Source organism: Rhinatrema bivittatum, chromosome 2 (assembly GCF_901001135.1).
Source record: "Rhinatrema bivittatum chromosome 2, aRhiBiv1.1, whole genome shotgun sequence".
Taxonomy (NCBI): Eukaryota; Metazoa; Chordata; class Amphibia; order Gymnophiona; family Rhinatrematidae; genus Rhinatrema; species Rhinatrema bivittatum.
The window spans coordinates 789359340-789373931 of NC_042616.1; the positions used below are offsets into that span (position 1 = coordinate 789359340).

The 14592-nt window shown below is 44.2% G+C and overlaps 1 protein-coding gene across 1 annotated transcript in view; it reads right to left on the reverse strand.

The window, feature by feature from the left end:
* COL22A1 (collagen type XXII alpha 1 chain) overlaps nt 1-14592 on the reverse strand; it is a 791008-nt gene that overhangs the window by 36863 nt on the left and 739553 nt on the right. Inside the window, exons 55-57 of the mRNA XM_029592071.1 lie at nt 9904-9957; nt 3404-3457; nt 1189-1260 (exon numbers count right to left, since the gene is read on the reverse strand). Coding sequence (XP_029447931.1) covers nt 1189-1260; nt 3404-3457; nt 9904-9957 — 180 coding nt within the window. The remainder of the gene's footprint in view (nt 1-1188; nt 1261-3403; nt 3458-9903; nt 9958-14592) is intronic.

Here is a 14592-nt window from a genome sequence, read left to right on the forward strand (position 1 = left end):
AAGAAGCAGGGTGTGGGCTTGCTCTGGGTAGGACATGGGTGTTTCAGGGCATGGCCAAGAGATGTAAATACGTACATGCCTGGGCGAACGTCTAGGTCCAGTGACATGAACTGATCTGGGTACGTACAGGGAAAGGGTCTGGGGTAACTGGGGGGGAGTGCAGACCGACCAATAGCAGCGGTCGGTCTCAGTGACATAGTGTGGGCATAGGGCCGTTGGCTGCCAGTAAACAAAATGGCGCCGACGGCCCTATGCCCTCACTATGTCACTGAGACCGACCAATAGCAGCGGTCGGTCTCAGTGACATAGTGTGGGCATAGGACCGTCGGCTGCCAGTAAACAAAATGGCGCCGACGGCCCTATGCCCTCACTATGTCACTGAGACCGACCAATAGCAGCGGTCGGTCTCAGTGACATAGTGAGGGCATAGGGCCGTCGGCTGCCAGTAAACAAAATGGCGCCGACGGCCCTATGCCCTCACTATGTCACTGAGACCGACCAATAGCAGCGGTCGGTCTCAGTGACATAGTGAGGGCATAGGGCCGTCGGCGCCATTTTGTTTACTGGCAGCCGACGGCCCACACCCAGGAGATCATTCCCGGACCCCCGCTGGACCACCAGGGACGTTTGGCAGGTATTGGGGGGGTCAGGAGGGTGGGGGGTTGCAGGAAATTAATTTGTCAGGTCTTGGGGGGGGGTCAGGAGGGTGGGGGGTTGTAGGAAATTAAGTCGGCAGGTCTTGGGGGAGTCGGGGGGGGGGGGGGGGTTTGTTAGATTTTTGTTTGGTTTTTTTTTTATATTCGCTCCATAAGACGCACATACATTTTCCCCCCATCTTTGGGGGAAAAAAAGTGCGTCTTATGGAGCGAAAAATACGGTATGTCAGGGCATAACACTTTTACTAATCTTTGTTGATGAACTCTATCCAAATTCATGCCAGTCCATGAATACTTTAGGAATTAGCAGTTAATAAAGTGTGCTGTCTTTTTTTTTTTTTTTAAGAAAGACAATTATCCTGATGAACAATTAGCTATGCATATGAGCAACCATGGCCTGCAAGAATACTAAGGAGCAACATATTTTTCTCCAGATTTTGACGATTTCTGCAACTTAATTTGTAAAAACTATGTGCTATTTGCCCATGCCCACACAAATCACTGATATGCCATCATGGGGATCATTACTTACTGAAGGTCCCCGGGGTCCCTGGAATCCAGGAAGTCCTGGGCTGCCAGTTTCTCCTTTGCTTCCTTTTTGACCCTTCAGATGTAGAAGGAAACAGGGAAATTAGCAATTACATAAATTTCTTCCAGTGTATACATTTTAGATACACTCTCCCATCCCCTCACTTGTTTATTGTAATTTCCACTCGTTTAGTTCTTATGTAAACCGGCATGATGTTCCACACTAATGTCGGTATATAAAATCCTAAAATAAATACATAAATAAATAAATAGCTAGCATCCATGGAAGTCCGTGGACCTGATGAAGGGAATTATATTAAATTTACAGTTGCTAAGTGGTTCCATTTTTTGAAGGACAGTTTGATCCAGTTTAACCCCAATCGGAGGTAGGGATGTGTAGTTCTGATTCCCCTATTGAATGCCAGAAAATTAGAATTACAAGTCCTTGCATGCAATGGGGTAAAACCAGGTCTGGATCATCCCATTCTGAAAAAAAAAATGGAGTCAGCTGGCAACCCTAACTAAGAATAACTTTCAAATGCAGTATGTCATTTTCGGAAATCTGCTGCCAGGAGAGCACAGAGGGTCAGTTCACTAAGTTTCAAGGTTTCTTAAATCTGACATGGGAACCCCACAGCCTGTCAGGTACACAGGATAAATCCATATGCATTGGAGATCCAGTTTATGCAGATTTATCTAATGCATATTTATTCTGGATAGGATATTCTGAAAATCTTTCTGGCTGTAGCGTCCCCAGGACAGGGTTAGGAAGCTCTGTAATAATGTCCGCTGATCATCTTCTTAATCTAGCATAAAGGGGCCAATGAACCAAAGGTTTTATCCCACTCATTTTGGCGGTAATTTTCAAAAGGATTTACACATGTAAATATAACTGCTATTGTAGCAAATTTTCAAAAGCACGCATGCAGGTAAATATTCAATGGCATACATTGTAACAATTTTGAAAAGCCCACATTTACACGTGTAAAACCCATTTTTAAGCATGTAAAGGCTTTTGAAAATCAGGCCCAGTGTGTTGAAGGCCCTAAACCTTTCGATTTAAATGTACACTTTCAATATAAGAACAAAAACTCTGACCCTGAGCTCAGTCTGTATTTTGCCAGTTTTTTCCCCAGTATACTCTGAGGCTACAAACTGGCCCTGGAGACTGAATGTTTGAGGGAGGAATATGAATAGCTAGAGATAAGAGTAGAAGCCTTTGCTGTTACTCCTCCCAAATGTCAAACTTGTGTTGCTTCAGGATCTGGATTATTATGTTTTCATGACACACTGTCTACTTTCCAGATGGCTCTTGCTGAAATTAAAAGACCGTCTTTATCCATTTCAATCAAGGAAGGGGGAGATGACTACAATGGAGGCATCATGGAAACATTTAAAGCGACGCACTGAACTGAGCAAAACTTTACATAAAATTTGCAAAATAGCACATGATATTTTTCTACGGGGACTTACATACCAATAACCCTTCTGTGAAAATAATGTGCAAACGTTTGCTACAGGAAATTTCACACAAAGAAGCCTACATTTCATAGAAATATAATTTTTTTTTTTGGGGGGGAAGAGCATAGCAAGGCTATGTTCTAACAACTAATGAGATGCTTTGCATGGTTTTGCATTGCAGCAACTCATTATTAAATACAGTTTTGCAAACATAAAACTATATACATAATATTATTCTTTGAAAAGGAAGAAGCATTTGCAAATGCTACTTTCCATGCTAAAATAATAACTCGTGTGAGCCATTGCAATTTTGTGCACAAACTATTTGCAATTTTTTTTAACCCTTTTGATATCAGTCTCAATATCTCCCAATCTAGATCTTTATTAGACTTTTATTTTCACTGCTTTTATTTTTCTCTGTAAATGCTTGATTCATGGGACAAACATTTTTTAAATGTTTTCAGAAATGAAATCAACAAAAAAGGAAAAAAAAACTGGAGATGCAAGGTCTGCACCATGCAATTATCTTTCCCACTACCCCTACTTAAGGATAAATATTCTGCATTCATTATTTTGGTTCTATTCTAGAATCCTAATAAGAGCAGCTCTGAACAACCTCTCCTAAAAACTGTCAATGCGAAATATCTTTCTCTACCTTATATTACCTGAATGGCCATCTAACTTTATTGTTCAGCTGCTTAATTACTATTTGATAGCCATCTTGCAATAATCAGATGTGACACACACACCATACTTACTGGGGTACCTGGAACTCCAGCATTCCCTGGAGGGCCTGCTGCTCCGTTTTTACCCTGTAATGATATTGATTAAAATGAAAATAAATACATCACCCTTTGTAATTCCATCCGGCTCGGCACAGATAAAAAAAAAATAAATCTTATATTATCCCTTTACTCTCTCCATTACCAAATTTCTCTTATAGAGGTCTCAATACTTTAAACGTAGTGTTTTCCAACCCTTTCCTCGAGGCACACTATCCAATCGGGTTTTCAGGACTGCCAGAATGAATATGCATGAGACAGATTTGCATATACCAGATCTCCAAAGTATTCAAATCTGTCTCATGCATATTCATTCTGGCAATCCTGAAAACCCAAATGAGTAGGTGTGCCTCCAGTAGAAGGTTGGGAAACGCTGCTTTCATTTCTATTTATGTACAAGTCTCAGTTTGACAAGAGGATTTTTTTTTTTTTTGCTGTGTACCAGTAACTGTCATCCTACAAAAAACTCAAACTTTTAGAGGCAAACAGATCAAGAAGCATCACTGGATAATTACCAATTACAGAGGTGAGAGCTATGCCCAAGCATTTCATTCGCTTATATTAAATGAAGGACTGAGGTTCCTATCCCAAGAATCTGGATGCATTTACATGCAAGATGACAGAATCCTTGGATTATGAATTGCTCTAAGATGTTATCACAGGGAATTTCAGCTTGTGGGATACGCTTTTGTTTAGTCTGTTGAGAAACCATTGGGTATAGTTGGTCAGTCCTCTCTAGAAGAGAGCTGCCATTTGGTCCCACATTGGTTTCTATTATTTGGTTCATACATAATCGTTTGTAAGGAAATCTTTCATTTTTGAATGCTGTTTTATAATACAGTACCTATGACATTGATTCTTTCAGAGTTTGGTTGGTTTTTCACGATTATTCACTTATAATTACAGGACCGGCTTCAAAATTCTCCCGCTCCCTCCTTTTTTTTATTTTTTTTATGATTCTGTCCTGTATAGAATGGAGATTTCAGAATAAACTGCATTAAAAATGGCTGTTATTTAAATCTAGGCTGGCCTGGTGACTTTGTAGGAAATATCCCAATTCTTGTTAACAGGACAAGCAGCTAAGATGGAAACTCTGAAGTCAGCAAAAATGGACATTGCCTGTTCTGCCATGGGCAGCCAAAAGGAAACTGCATTGCTGTGTACCTGACTAAGCCGATGCCAAGGAAAGCATATGGACAAGTGGTGCTGTGTGGGAATCTGTACCCGAAAAACATTAGGGGCCGCTTTTTATGGCTAGTCCCTGTCAAATGTGAACAACTGTCATTCATCAGAACTGACCGCTTGATGAACCTGGAGAGGAGACAAAGGACTGGTAAAAGCATGGGAAGGTCTGCTAATTAAAAGCCTTAATTATGCATTCACGTAACTATGCATGAGCCGCTGAATTATGCATAGTGGAGTCCTTGAAAAATAGCAGGGTGCGAGTATGCAGGGTAGGCCAATTGAGACCCATCTGAAAAGAAGGAACTAACCTGTCTGAGTGCTGTGGCTTTCTACTCCTGCTTTGCCCCTGCATCCTGGGCTGAGGTGACTTGTGGATACAAGGTCTAAGAGACTTGAGAGTTGGAACAGTCTATTGCTTCGGTGGCTATGACTGTCTTCTCTGCATCTGTGCTGGAGACCGGTGAAGGGAGGGACCTCCCAGCCAGCCCGAGAATGTAAGCTACTACCAGCCTGATGGTAAGAACCTGGGCTCCATTTCATACCCCATGGATTAATAAGGTAGAGCTTGTTAGCATTCAAAAGTATGTCTTGGCTAAAGAAAATTGAGATTAATATTAATTAATTAATTGTAATTTGATAGGTACCAGATGTTAAATATGCTTTTGTAACTATTGTTTTTCCTATTGTCTGAGTCCCTAATTGCCTGTGTGTTTCCTGTTGCAAAGTGTTAAGCTTAGCCCTGTGTAACATAGATAAAGTTTTGTTTTTCTTCAGACAATGGGTAATTTTTCTAACAAAGAACAAGAGGGTCGCTGGTAAATAATAGGTTTACACATAAAGGGAGGTGTGGTTAGAAATCAGAGCTCTTCTCCCTACAGCTCGGCGGCCGTATCCTGCTGACAAAGCTGAGCTCAGAGCTCAGATCTCAGCCTGGGCCAGATGAGGCGGGGAGATGCTGTGGAGGTGGTTTTCATTGCCCCTGGAGGAGGAAAGTCTCTGTCTTCGCTCGACACCATTGCCTGTCCCAGAGACCATGACCGCGTGCTCCAAAAGGATTGTGGTTGTTGACCTTCTGGACAAGGACCACCTTTCCACTGACCAGCTTAAAAGCGAGGGAGAGGGATGTAAGATAAGGGTAAAATAACTGGGGGAGTTGTGAATGAAGGCTCCAGTCCTCAGCCTTAGTTCTAAATGAGTAAGGAGAATAAAGGAGGAGGAAACACCCAGGTCAAACCACAAAAAATAAAAAAGATAAAACTGTATTTAAATCTATTTCGTTTTCAAGTGGTGTTCCAATTGTCAGCACTTCTTGAATCAAAGGCTGCTTATTTCCACCTGTGAGTGGAGAAGAGTCAGAAAAAATCAGGGAGAGAAGACTCCAGTCAACATCGAATGTACCTGAACCATCTCTGACAGAGCAGATGTTACAATTGTTCTAAAACCCCATACATGACAGAGATTCAACCATTTCCATAGGTCACTTGTTCCAGTGTTCGACCATCCTTGCAGTCTGAAAGCTCTTCCTAATGTTTAACCTAAATCTCATCTGTTTTATGGTAAAACTATTACTTTTTGTCCCATTCCCCAGTGGAAATAGAGAAGAATTGATTATCAGTCTTGCTATTATTCCCTTTAATCTTTTACTAATAGACTGTAATGGGCCAGAAGATGATCCGGAGGTTTTCTGATCACTTTTGAAAGAGTTGCCGAGATAGCTGGGTAGCCAAAGGAGCAATGGGCAGTAAGGTTAGCCCCGCAGTTGTCTGGGGAGGGCCAAGCCGATTACAGGGCCTTGAATAAGGACCAAGCACTGGACTATGAGGCTGTTAAGGCAGCCATTGTGGATCGGTTGGGTTTAACCCCTGAAGTCTACCAGAAGGTTTTCGGAGTTTCAGGGTGGGAAAAGGGGAAAACCCTGGGTGACAGTGCCGAAGCTAAAAGACTTAGCTAACCAATGGCTTTGCCCGGCGGTATGGACCAGTGAGGAGGTGGTGGATGTGATGGTGTTGGAGCAATATCTGAATATATTACTACCTCCTATGAGAACCTGGGTGGGTTGCCAAGGACCCTGAGATTTAGGGGAGGTCATAAGTTACAGTGAATGGTTTCTGGTCACTGAGGAAGCAACTGTAATAGACAAGTGGGCGACCATTGAAGGCAGGACTCTGGGAACTCAGAGAGGGCGCTGCATGCATGGAGGTGAACCGGAGGGAGTTTCTTCCCAGGGGAAAAGGCCCAGGGAGATGAATTCAGGCCTGGGGTTGGAAAGAAGTGAGGGGAAGATACATAGAAATGACGGCAGAAGAAGACCAAACGGTCCATCCAGTCTGCCCAGCAAGCTTTCACACTTATTTTTTTCATACTTTTCTTTTACTTTTGTCCCTTTTAAGTAACTTTTTGGTTCTATTTCCCTTCCACCCCCACCATCGAGGTAGATAGCAGTGCTGGAGCTGCATCTAAGTGAAGTTCTAGCTAATTGGTTTGGGGTAGTAACCACTGTAAAAGCAAGCTGCTCCCATGCTTGTTTACCCACCCTGTGCAATTCAGTCCTTGCTGGTAGTTGTCTGAATATAAATCATCTTTTTTTCATTCCCCCTGCTGTTGAAGCAGAGAGCTACGCTGGATATGCATTGAAAGTGAAGTATCAGGCTTATTTGGTTTGGGGTAGTAACCTCCGTAACAAGCAAGCTACTCCCCTGCATTTTTGTGGATGCAAATCCTTTTTTCCACATTTCCTCTTGCCATTGAACCATAGAGCAATGTTGGAGTCACATTAACCGTGTGTATGTTTATTGAATAAGGATATTAATCTCCAGGTAGTAGCCGTCATTCCCGCAAGCCACTCCCGTGCCTCTTCTCTTCATTCACATCCTCTAAACTTTATGGATCCGCATGGAAGGGCTTCCATGCAAGTGGGGCGGTGTCCTCTACAGTGCTTTACCTGTGGGGAAGAGGGGCACTTTAAAAGGGATTGTCCCTATATGGAGTGCTCCTTCAAAGGCTGGGGAAAAGCAAAAGAGAGGCGAGAAGAGTTGCAGGAAACAAGATATGTGAAGGAAGTACAGGTGAATGGCACTAAGGAAGAAGCTATCTTAGATACTGGGAGTAACCAGTCGTTGATTTCAGGCCTCAGCAAGGAAACTGAGGCTCATAGCCCCCGGCCGAAGAGTAAAGGATAGGTCCCGGATGACCCAGATCAGGTGTGCGCATGGGGACACATTAACATGCAATTCCATAGAGGCCTCTCTAGCTTGGGGAGGGAAGAAAACTAACTCAAAACTGGCGGTAATTGAGAAGCTACCTTTCCCATTGATCCTGGGAAGAGACTAGGAAGGGTTGAGGGAGCAGATACAAGGGCAAGATGCCTGGAAGGCCACCAGGGCCAACCCCAATCATAACCAGGGGCAAACCGAAGAGGAAGGCTCGAAGGTCCTGGGGGACATTTTCCATTTTATGAATACAGATATAGTAGGGAAGCCCCAGGCCCGTACCTGAGCAAGGTCACAAAATCCGGGGAAGGCGCCCGAAAAAATAAGGGGCTATGCCCTCCTAGGGATCATGGGAAGTCCGTAGGGTTTGGGCCGGAGATACTACAGAAAATGTCACATTTCAGGGAGCAACAAGAAGTGGATAGAGTAATCTGTGAATTAAAACAGAGAATGGAAGAAGAGGAAAAAAAATAAAAGGGGAGAGGAAGTGTATCCATATTGTGAAATTACTGATGACCTTGTCTATCGTATAATCTCTGAGTTAGGCCGGCAGGCAGGAAGAAAACAATTGATAATCCTTAAAGTTTTTCAGAGCACAATGTTGTCCTTGCTCATGTGCTCATGATACCCCAATGGCTGGACACTTAGGGGCACCTCAGATGCACATTTATCGCTCAGCTGGAGCAGGCATTAATAGCAGAGCGCATTGAAAAAAAGTACAGAAAAGCAGAAAAAAATGTTTTTCTGTACTTCTTTAAAAGTTAAAAAAAAGAAAAAAAAACCCAACAACTAGCCAACCGCATTGAAGACCGATGCGGATATGCTCGGTGTCGGTTTTCATAACCGTCCGGCTGCGTTATGAAAACCGATGCCGAGTTTATCGGCTTCGGTGTTCATAACTGGCAGACCGCCGGTAACCGCGGGGTTGTGTTAGCAAGGAGGCGCTAAGGTTACTGTCAGTTTTTATTTATTTTATTTCTTTTTACTTAACCGACTATGTGTTGAGTATAGCCGATTAAATTTAAAAATATCCAGGTACATGTACTCTTAAGTTTAGACCTGCTCTGAATATAACCAGATTTACCTGGTTGAACTTAGTTGGGGTAGCACTGATGTTCAGTTTTTTTTAATATCTGGATATTTGTTTTTTTGTTTTTTAGTATCTGGATAATTTTAACTGGGTAATGACTTACTTGGCTAAAACTTATTCGGTCAGTGGGGGAAGATAGTGAATCTTCAGGGTTTGTCTGGCTAAGTCCGGAACTTAGCTGGGCAAATCCTTTTGAATATGGACCTCCCAAAGTCTGTCCTCTTTTAGAATATACAAATGAGTAATTATATATTTCTGAATTAATCTGTACAGCCTTCAAAATACACATTTGTATACAATAAGAAACACAGAATATGATGGTAGATAAATTAAGAAATAGTCTCTTTTTCCCTTTGTGCTGTAGTATCACAGATCCAAGTGGACCTCTGGCTGTACCTTCACATTTGTAAGAAAATTACTGTATAAAACAATACTGTATTGTGTCATTTGGTGGAATGCAATGATCTATTGCACTGAAATATAGCATTTTTTTATTTTTTTTTTTGCAAAAATGAGAGGTCAGAATATTTAGGTAATGCAATGATTAAATGATGAATACCTGTGTTTGGTTGTTAAAACACCCTGCTGTTACGACTTCATATCAAAACAGCAGCGTATGCAGCAGAAAAAAATTACACTGCAGGTGTTTAAACACCGCTGGCAGTCAGCGATGCCCAGTAGCTACAACAGGCTCCTAGGACATCAGTGGATGTGCAGCTGGATGTCATAGTAACCTGTCTCACATCTGTTGGATGACCATAGAATGATATTAGATTATGAGTGCTGCATGGCAAAAGTCTGAAGACCAATGAACTCAGCCAATGGAAAAAAAAAATACCTTTGGGGTGTCTAGTTAAAAAGAAGAGATCACCCTGATGAGATATTGGCAACTCCCGGAAGTGTTAAGTCCATAGATATTTCATTTTATTGATTTTTGGGATGCATAATATCTGCCTTGGATGTTTTGTGAATTGCAGTCTGCAGAAACTCACCTGCTGTCCCCTAAGTCCTCGAGGTCCCTGAGGTCCCGGAGGTCCTGGATCACCCTAGAGAAAAAGGCAAATTATTCACGTGGTAAATTTATTTGTTAAAAAAAATGAGTCAATTAGAATGGCACAGTGTTCTTATGACTCACAGTAAGCTGATAGCAATTAGGCTGTGTTTGTGACCAGTCTTGTTCTATGCAGATTATGAGGAAAGCCTGCAAAAGGCTCACTAGATTTTCAGGGGGAATGATGCACATCTGTCTATCTGTCTCTCTTCTGTATATAGTAAACATATTAACTGGCTCCCACTGAAACATCACTAGAAAATGTTTAATCTGTGTGAATGCTCTTGCATGCCAATCATCTCCCGTGCAGCTGGACACCTTTGAACAGCAGAAGGGGGAGAGCAAACTGCTGAGAGTGGCTGGATGCATAGTAACCTATATCTGAAGGAATCCTTGTGGCACCCCCTTGTAGAATCCACAGGACCTGCCCCCCCACACTGAGCTGCTCCACACAGGCACCACAAGTCAAGTTTATTAGATATTCACTAGCTGAAAACCATCCAAATTTTCTGGAGTCCCCTATTCAATGATCTACTCCCCAGTCCAAGCCCTGCACTCCCTTCCATTCTATCCATCCCATTCCCCAAAATTTCCTTTCCTTTCCCTCAGTTTGTCTTCAGTACTTCCCCCCTCTGATCTCCCTCCTCAGCTCCACCCCAGCATTCCCGTCCCCCTTCACTGGCTCTATCCCAGCGCACTCTGACGATCATCCCTAACCCGAATCCAGCACATGCATCCCACCCAGCTTCCCCAGCCCAGACCCATCACATTCTGACCCTCCACTCCACAAGTTGACCCCAACATAATCTGACCGCCTGCCCTACCATTCCCTTCTCCCTCCCCAGCTTGACCTCAGGACACTTTGAGCACCTGCCCCATTAAGACCCCAGCACTCCCTTCTCCCTTACCAGGCTGGATCTCGCACACCTTTACACCCTGCTCCTGCTAATTCCAGCACCACTCCTCAACTGCCCAGCCTGACCCTTCTCCCTAAAAACGGACCTCAGCAGAGTCTGAACCCCCCCCCCCCTTCCCAGCTTGACCTAAACACGCCCTGACCTCCTCTCTCCCACCCAGACCCAGCAGCAGACTCTTGCCATCTCCAGCTGACGTCACCAAACTCCAGCTCCCACCTCCTCTCCCGTACCTGGACCCAGCACACTCCCAAATCCTCCTCCTCCCAGGGGGATGAGATGGATTAAACATAAAATAAATAGCAAGACACAAACAAAAAAATCTAATCCTGAAAGACCGAAAGGATGCAAATATGCCCCCCTTCCCTTCTTCAACCGAGGCCCTTCCCACTTAGCCTCCTCTCACCACAGCCTCCCCTCACTCCCAGCCCTTACACATTGTGGCTCTTCTTAGGACGGGAGCCGTCCCTTGACCCTCCTGTACCAGTCCCTCTGGCTATGCAAGATAAGCCCCTGCCGCACCCGTTCCGTCACACACTGGGTCTATGTGGGGCTGATTGGAGGCTGGGCACGTATGCACACTCCAGCAGCCACGCACTCCACTCCGTCCTGGACCTTTGCAGGAGCTGGGTTGTTGGGAATTGGTGATGTACACATGCATACCTCGCCAGCCATCAACAGACATCATCTGGCTAAGCGCATTTTGGGGCGGATTTTAAGAGCCCTGCGCGCCGGTGAGCCTATTTTACATAGGCCTACCGGCGTGCGCAGAGCCCCGGGACTCGCGTAAGTCCCGGGGTTTTCCAAGGGGGGCGTTTCGGGGGCGGGCCCGATCCGCGCGGCGTTTTCGGGGCGGGGCGTAGCGTTTCGGGGGTGGGTCCGGGGGCGTGGTTACGGCCCGGGGCGGTCCGGGGGCGTGGCCGCGCCCTCCGGACCCGCCCCCAGGTCGCGTCCCGGCGCGCTAGCGGCCTGCTGGCTCGCGGGGATTTACGTCTCCCTGCCGGGAGGCGTAAATCCCCCGACAAAGGTAAGGGGGGGGTTTAGACAGGGCCGGGGGGGGGGGGTGGGTTAGGTAGGGGAAGGGAGGGGAAGGTGAGGGGAGGGCAAAAGAAAGTTCCCTCCGAGGCCGCTCCGATTTCAGAGCGGCCTCGGAGGGAACGGAGGTAGGCTGTGCGGCTCGGCGCGCGCCGGCTATACAGAATCGGTAGCCTTGCGTGCGCCGATCCAGGATTTTAGCGGCTACGCGCGTATCTACTAAAATCCAGCGTACTTTTGTTGGCGCCTGATGCGCCAACAAAAGTACGCCAAATCGCGCTTTTTGAAAATCTACCCCACAATATATCTAGAGATGTATATAAAGAATAAAAAAGAGCACACACCAATTTGTTTTTAAATATATGTTTTTTAAGCCACTGCTTATGATCTACATAAACATAGCCCGTTTATAACCACAAACCTGGAGCTGTTGCAGTAAATGCCATACCAGCATTTCAGGCTTTGTTAAATCATTGCCAGGTTAAAAAAATGTCTAGAAGGCACTCAATGGTGAAAATTTATATAAATCAAATTGCAAAAAAATGTTTCAAATGGCTGCCAATCATAATCTTAAAACATGGCGGTTATTCAAAATGTCTATAGTCTCATAAATGATCAATGATTAAAACAGCTGTATGGCATTATGGTGGCGCCACCATGTTTATGGATTATGAGCTGGCTATTTTAACCTATAGTATATCATCAGCTGTTAAAAAAATGCATTTAAAAACACATGAGCATGTTCTCTGTTTTTATTTTTCCATTATTTATGGTTTGGGGCACTTTTTTTTGCAATTGCCGTTTAGCTTACGTAGATGTACTAGCAAAAACTGTCTGACCTTGTTCATAACTGATTTAAATTTTAAAATCAAATAAAAATGAAAAAGATAAATATTGTTTTATTTTAATAATTAACAGAAAGAAAGCACATAGACACACAGAGAATCTCTCTATAACTACGTTAACAGTATATTAGACTTTTCCTGTTGCCAAGCTGTAGACAGCCCTTCATATTGATTGTTAAGAAGATTGAAAAGCACAGGGCCCAGTACAGATCCCTGGGGCACTGCACTATTTACCGTCCTCCAGTGAGAAAATTGACCATTCAGTCTTACTCTTTATTTCCTGTCTTTTAACCAGTTCGCAATCCACGGCAGTATAGCCTCGGGTGGGCCATATGGTCTTTAGCTGTGTTTTCAAACCTTATGCCAGTAGTATCTTCATGTACAAACTGAATTTCTTTTCCTATTTCTGGGTAAAATCATTAAAGCACAGCCTTGCCCTACCATTCCCTTCTCCCTCCCCAGCTTGACCTCAGGACACTTTGAGCACCTGCCCCATTAAGACCCCACACGCCATCAAAGTTAACCAAATATACGTCACTTTTATAATTCATCATTAGACTAATACTTTTTTCAAGCACATATATGCAAACAACAAAAATGTTAGTTCATAACATGCTTTTTAATTATCAAATTTGATGATCGATATTTATTGCATCCGGTGCCGTACTCTTTTGGGAGACTGGAGACCCTTATAGTATGGGATTATTTTGTGTCAATCTGACTACTAATGAACTCAGACATACACACACAGAATGTACATAAGAAAATATAGAAAACTGATTCTGGGCCGGTTAACTTAATTTATACATGTGAAGTCACACAGAACTGTTCCAGATATCTAATCGCCCCCATCTAATTACTGCTTGCATATACCCCACTGCTTGCATAATTACTTACGGGCCGATTCAGTAAAGTCCGCGGGAGAGTGGGCGAATGCCCGCTCTCCCGGAGCGCGCACAGGCCACTTGCTTGTGCACGCGATTCAGTATTTAAATTAGGCCCGGCGGTAGAAACGGGCAACAGGAGGCGCTAGGGACACTAGCTCATCCCTAGCGCCTCCTTTTGGCCCGCAGCGGCGGCTGTCAGTGGGTTTGACAGCCGACGCTCAATTTTGCTGACGTCGTTCTCGAACCCGCTGACAGCCACGGGCTCGGAAACCAGGCACCGGCAAAACTGAGCATCCGGTTTTCGACCCGACAGCTGACAGCCCATTTTAAAGTTTTTTTTCTTTTTTCTTTTACTTTTTTTACCCTTCGGGACCTCCGACTTAAAATCGCCATAATATTAAGTCGGCGGGTGCACAGAAAAGCAGTTTTTACTGCTTTTCTGTGCATTTTCCCGGTACCGGCAGAAATTAGTGCCTACCTTTGGGTAGGTGCTAATTTTTTAAAGTAAAATGTGCGGCTTGATTGCACATTTTACTTACTGAATCGCGCGGGAATACCTAATAGGGCCGTCAACATGCATTTGCATGTTGAGAGCGCTAATAGGTTCGGTGGGTTGGACGCGCATTTTCGCCCCTTACTGAATAAGGGGTAAGGGAATACGCGCATCCAATGGCAGGTTAACAGTGCGCTCCGTCGGATACAGTACAGTGCGCTCCGGAGCGCACTGTACTGTATCGGCCCGTTACTGTTTGCACATCCCCCCAAAAATTGCTTTAAAGTTTAACAGGCCTATTTGCTAATGTCTAGAGCAGAATGGAAGTGTCTATCACAATGTAGATGCTGTTGATTAGGATTGTGCCCTTGAACAAAGATCCGATGTGCTTAACTTTGGCACCAGGAAGATTCTTCCTCCTGCTTCATCTTATGCATCTGCTAGTGTTAAGATTTC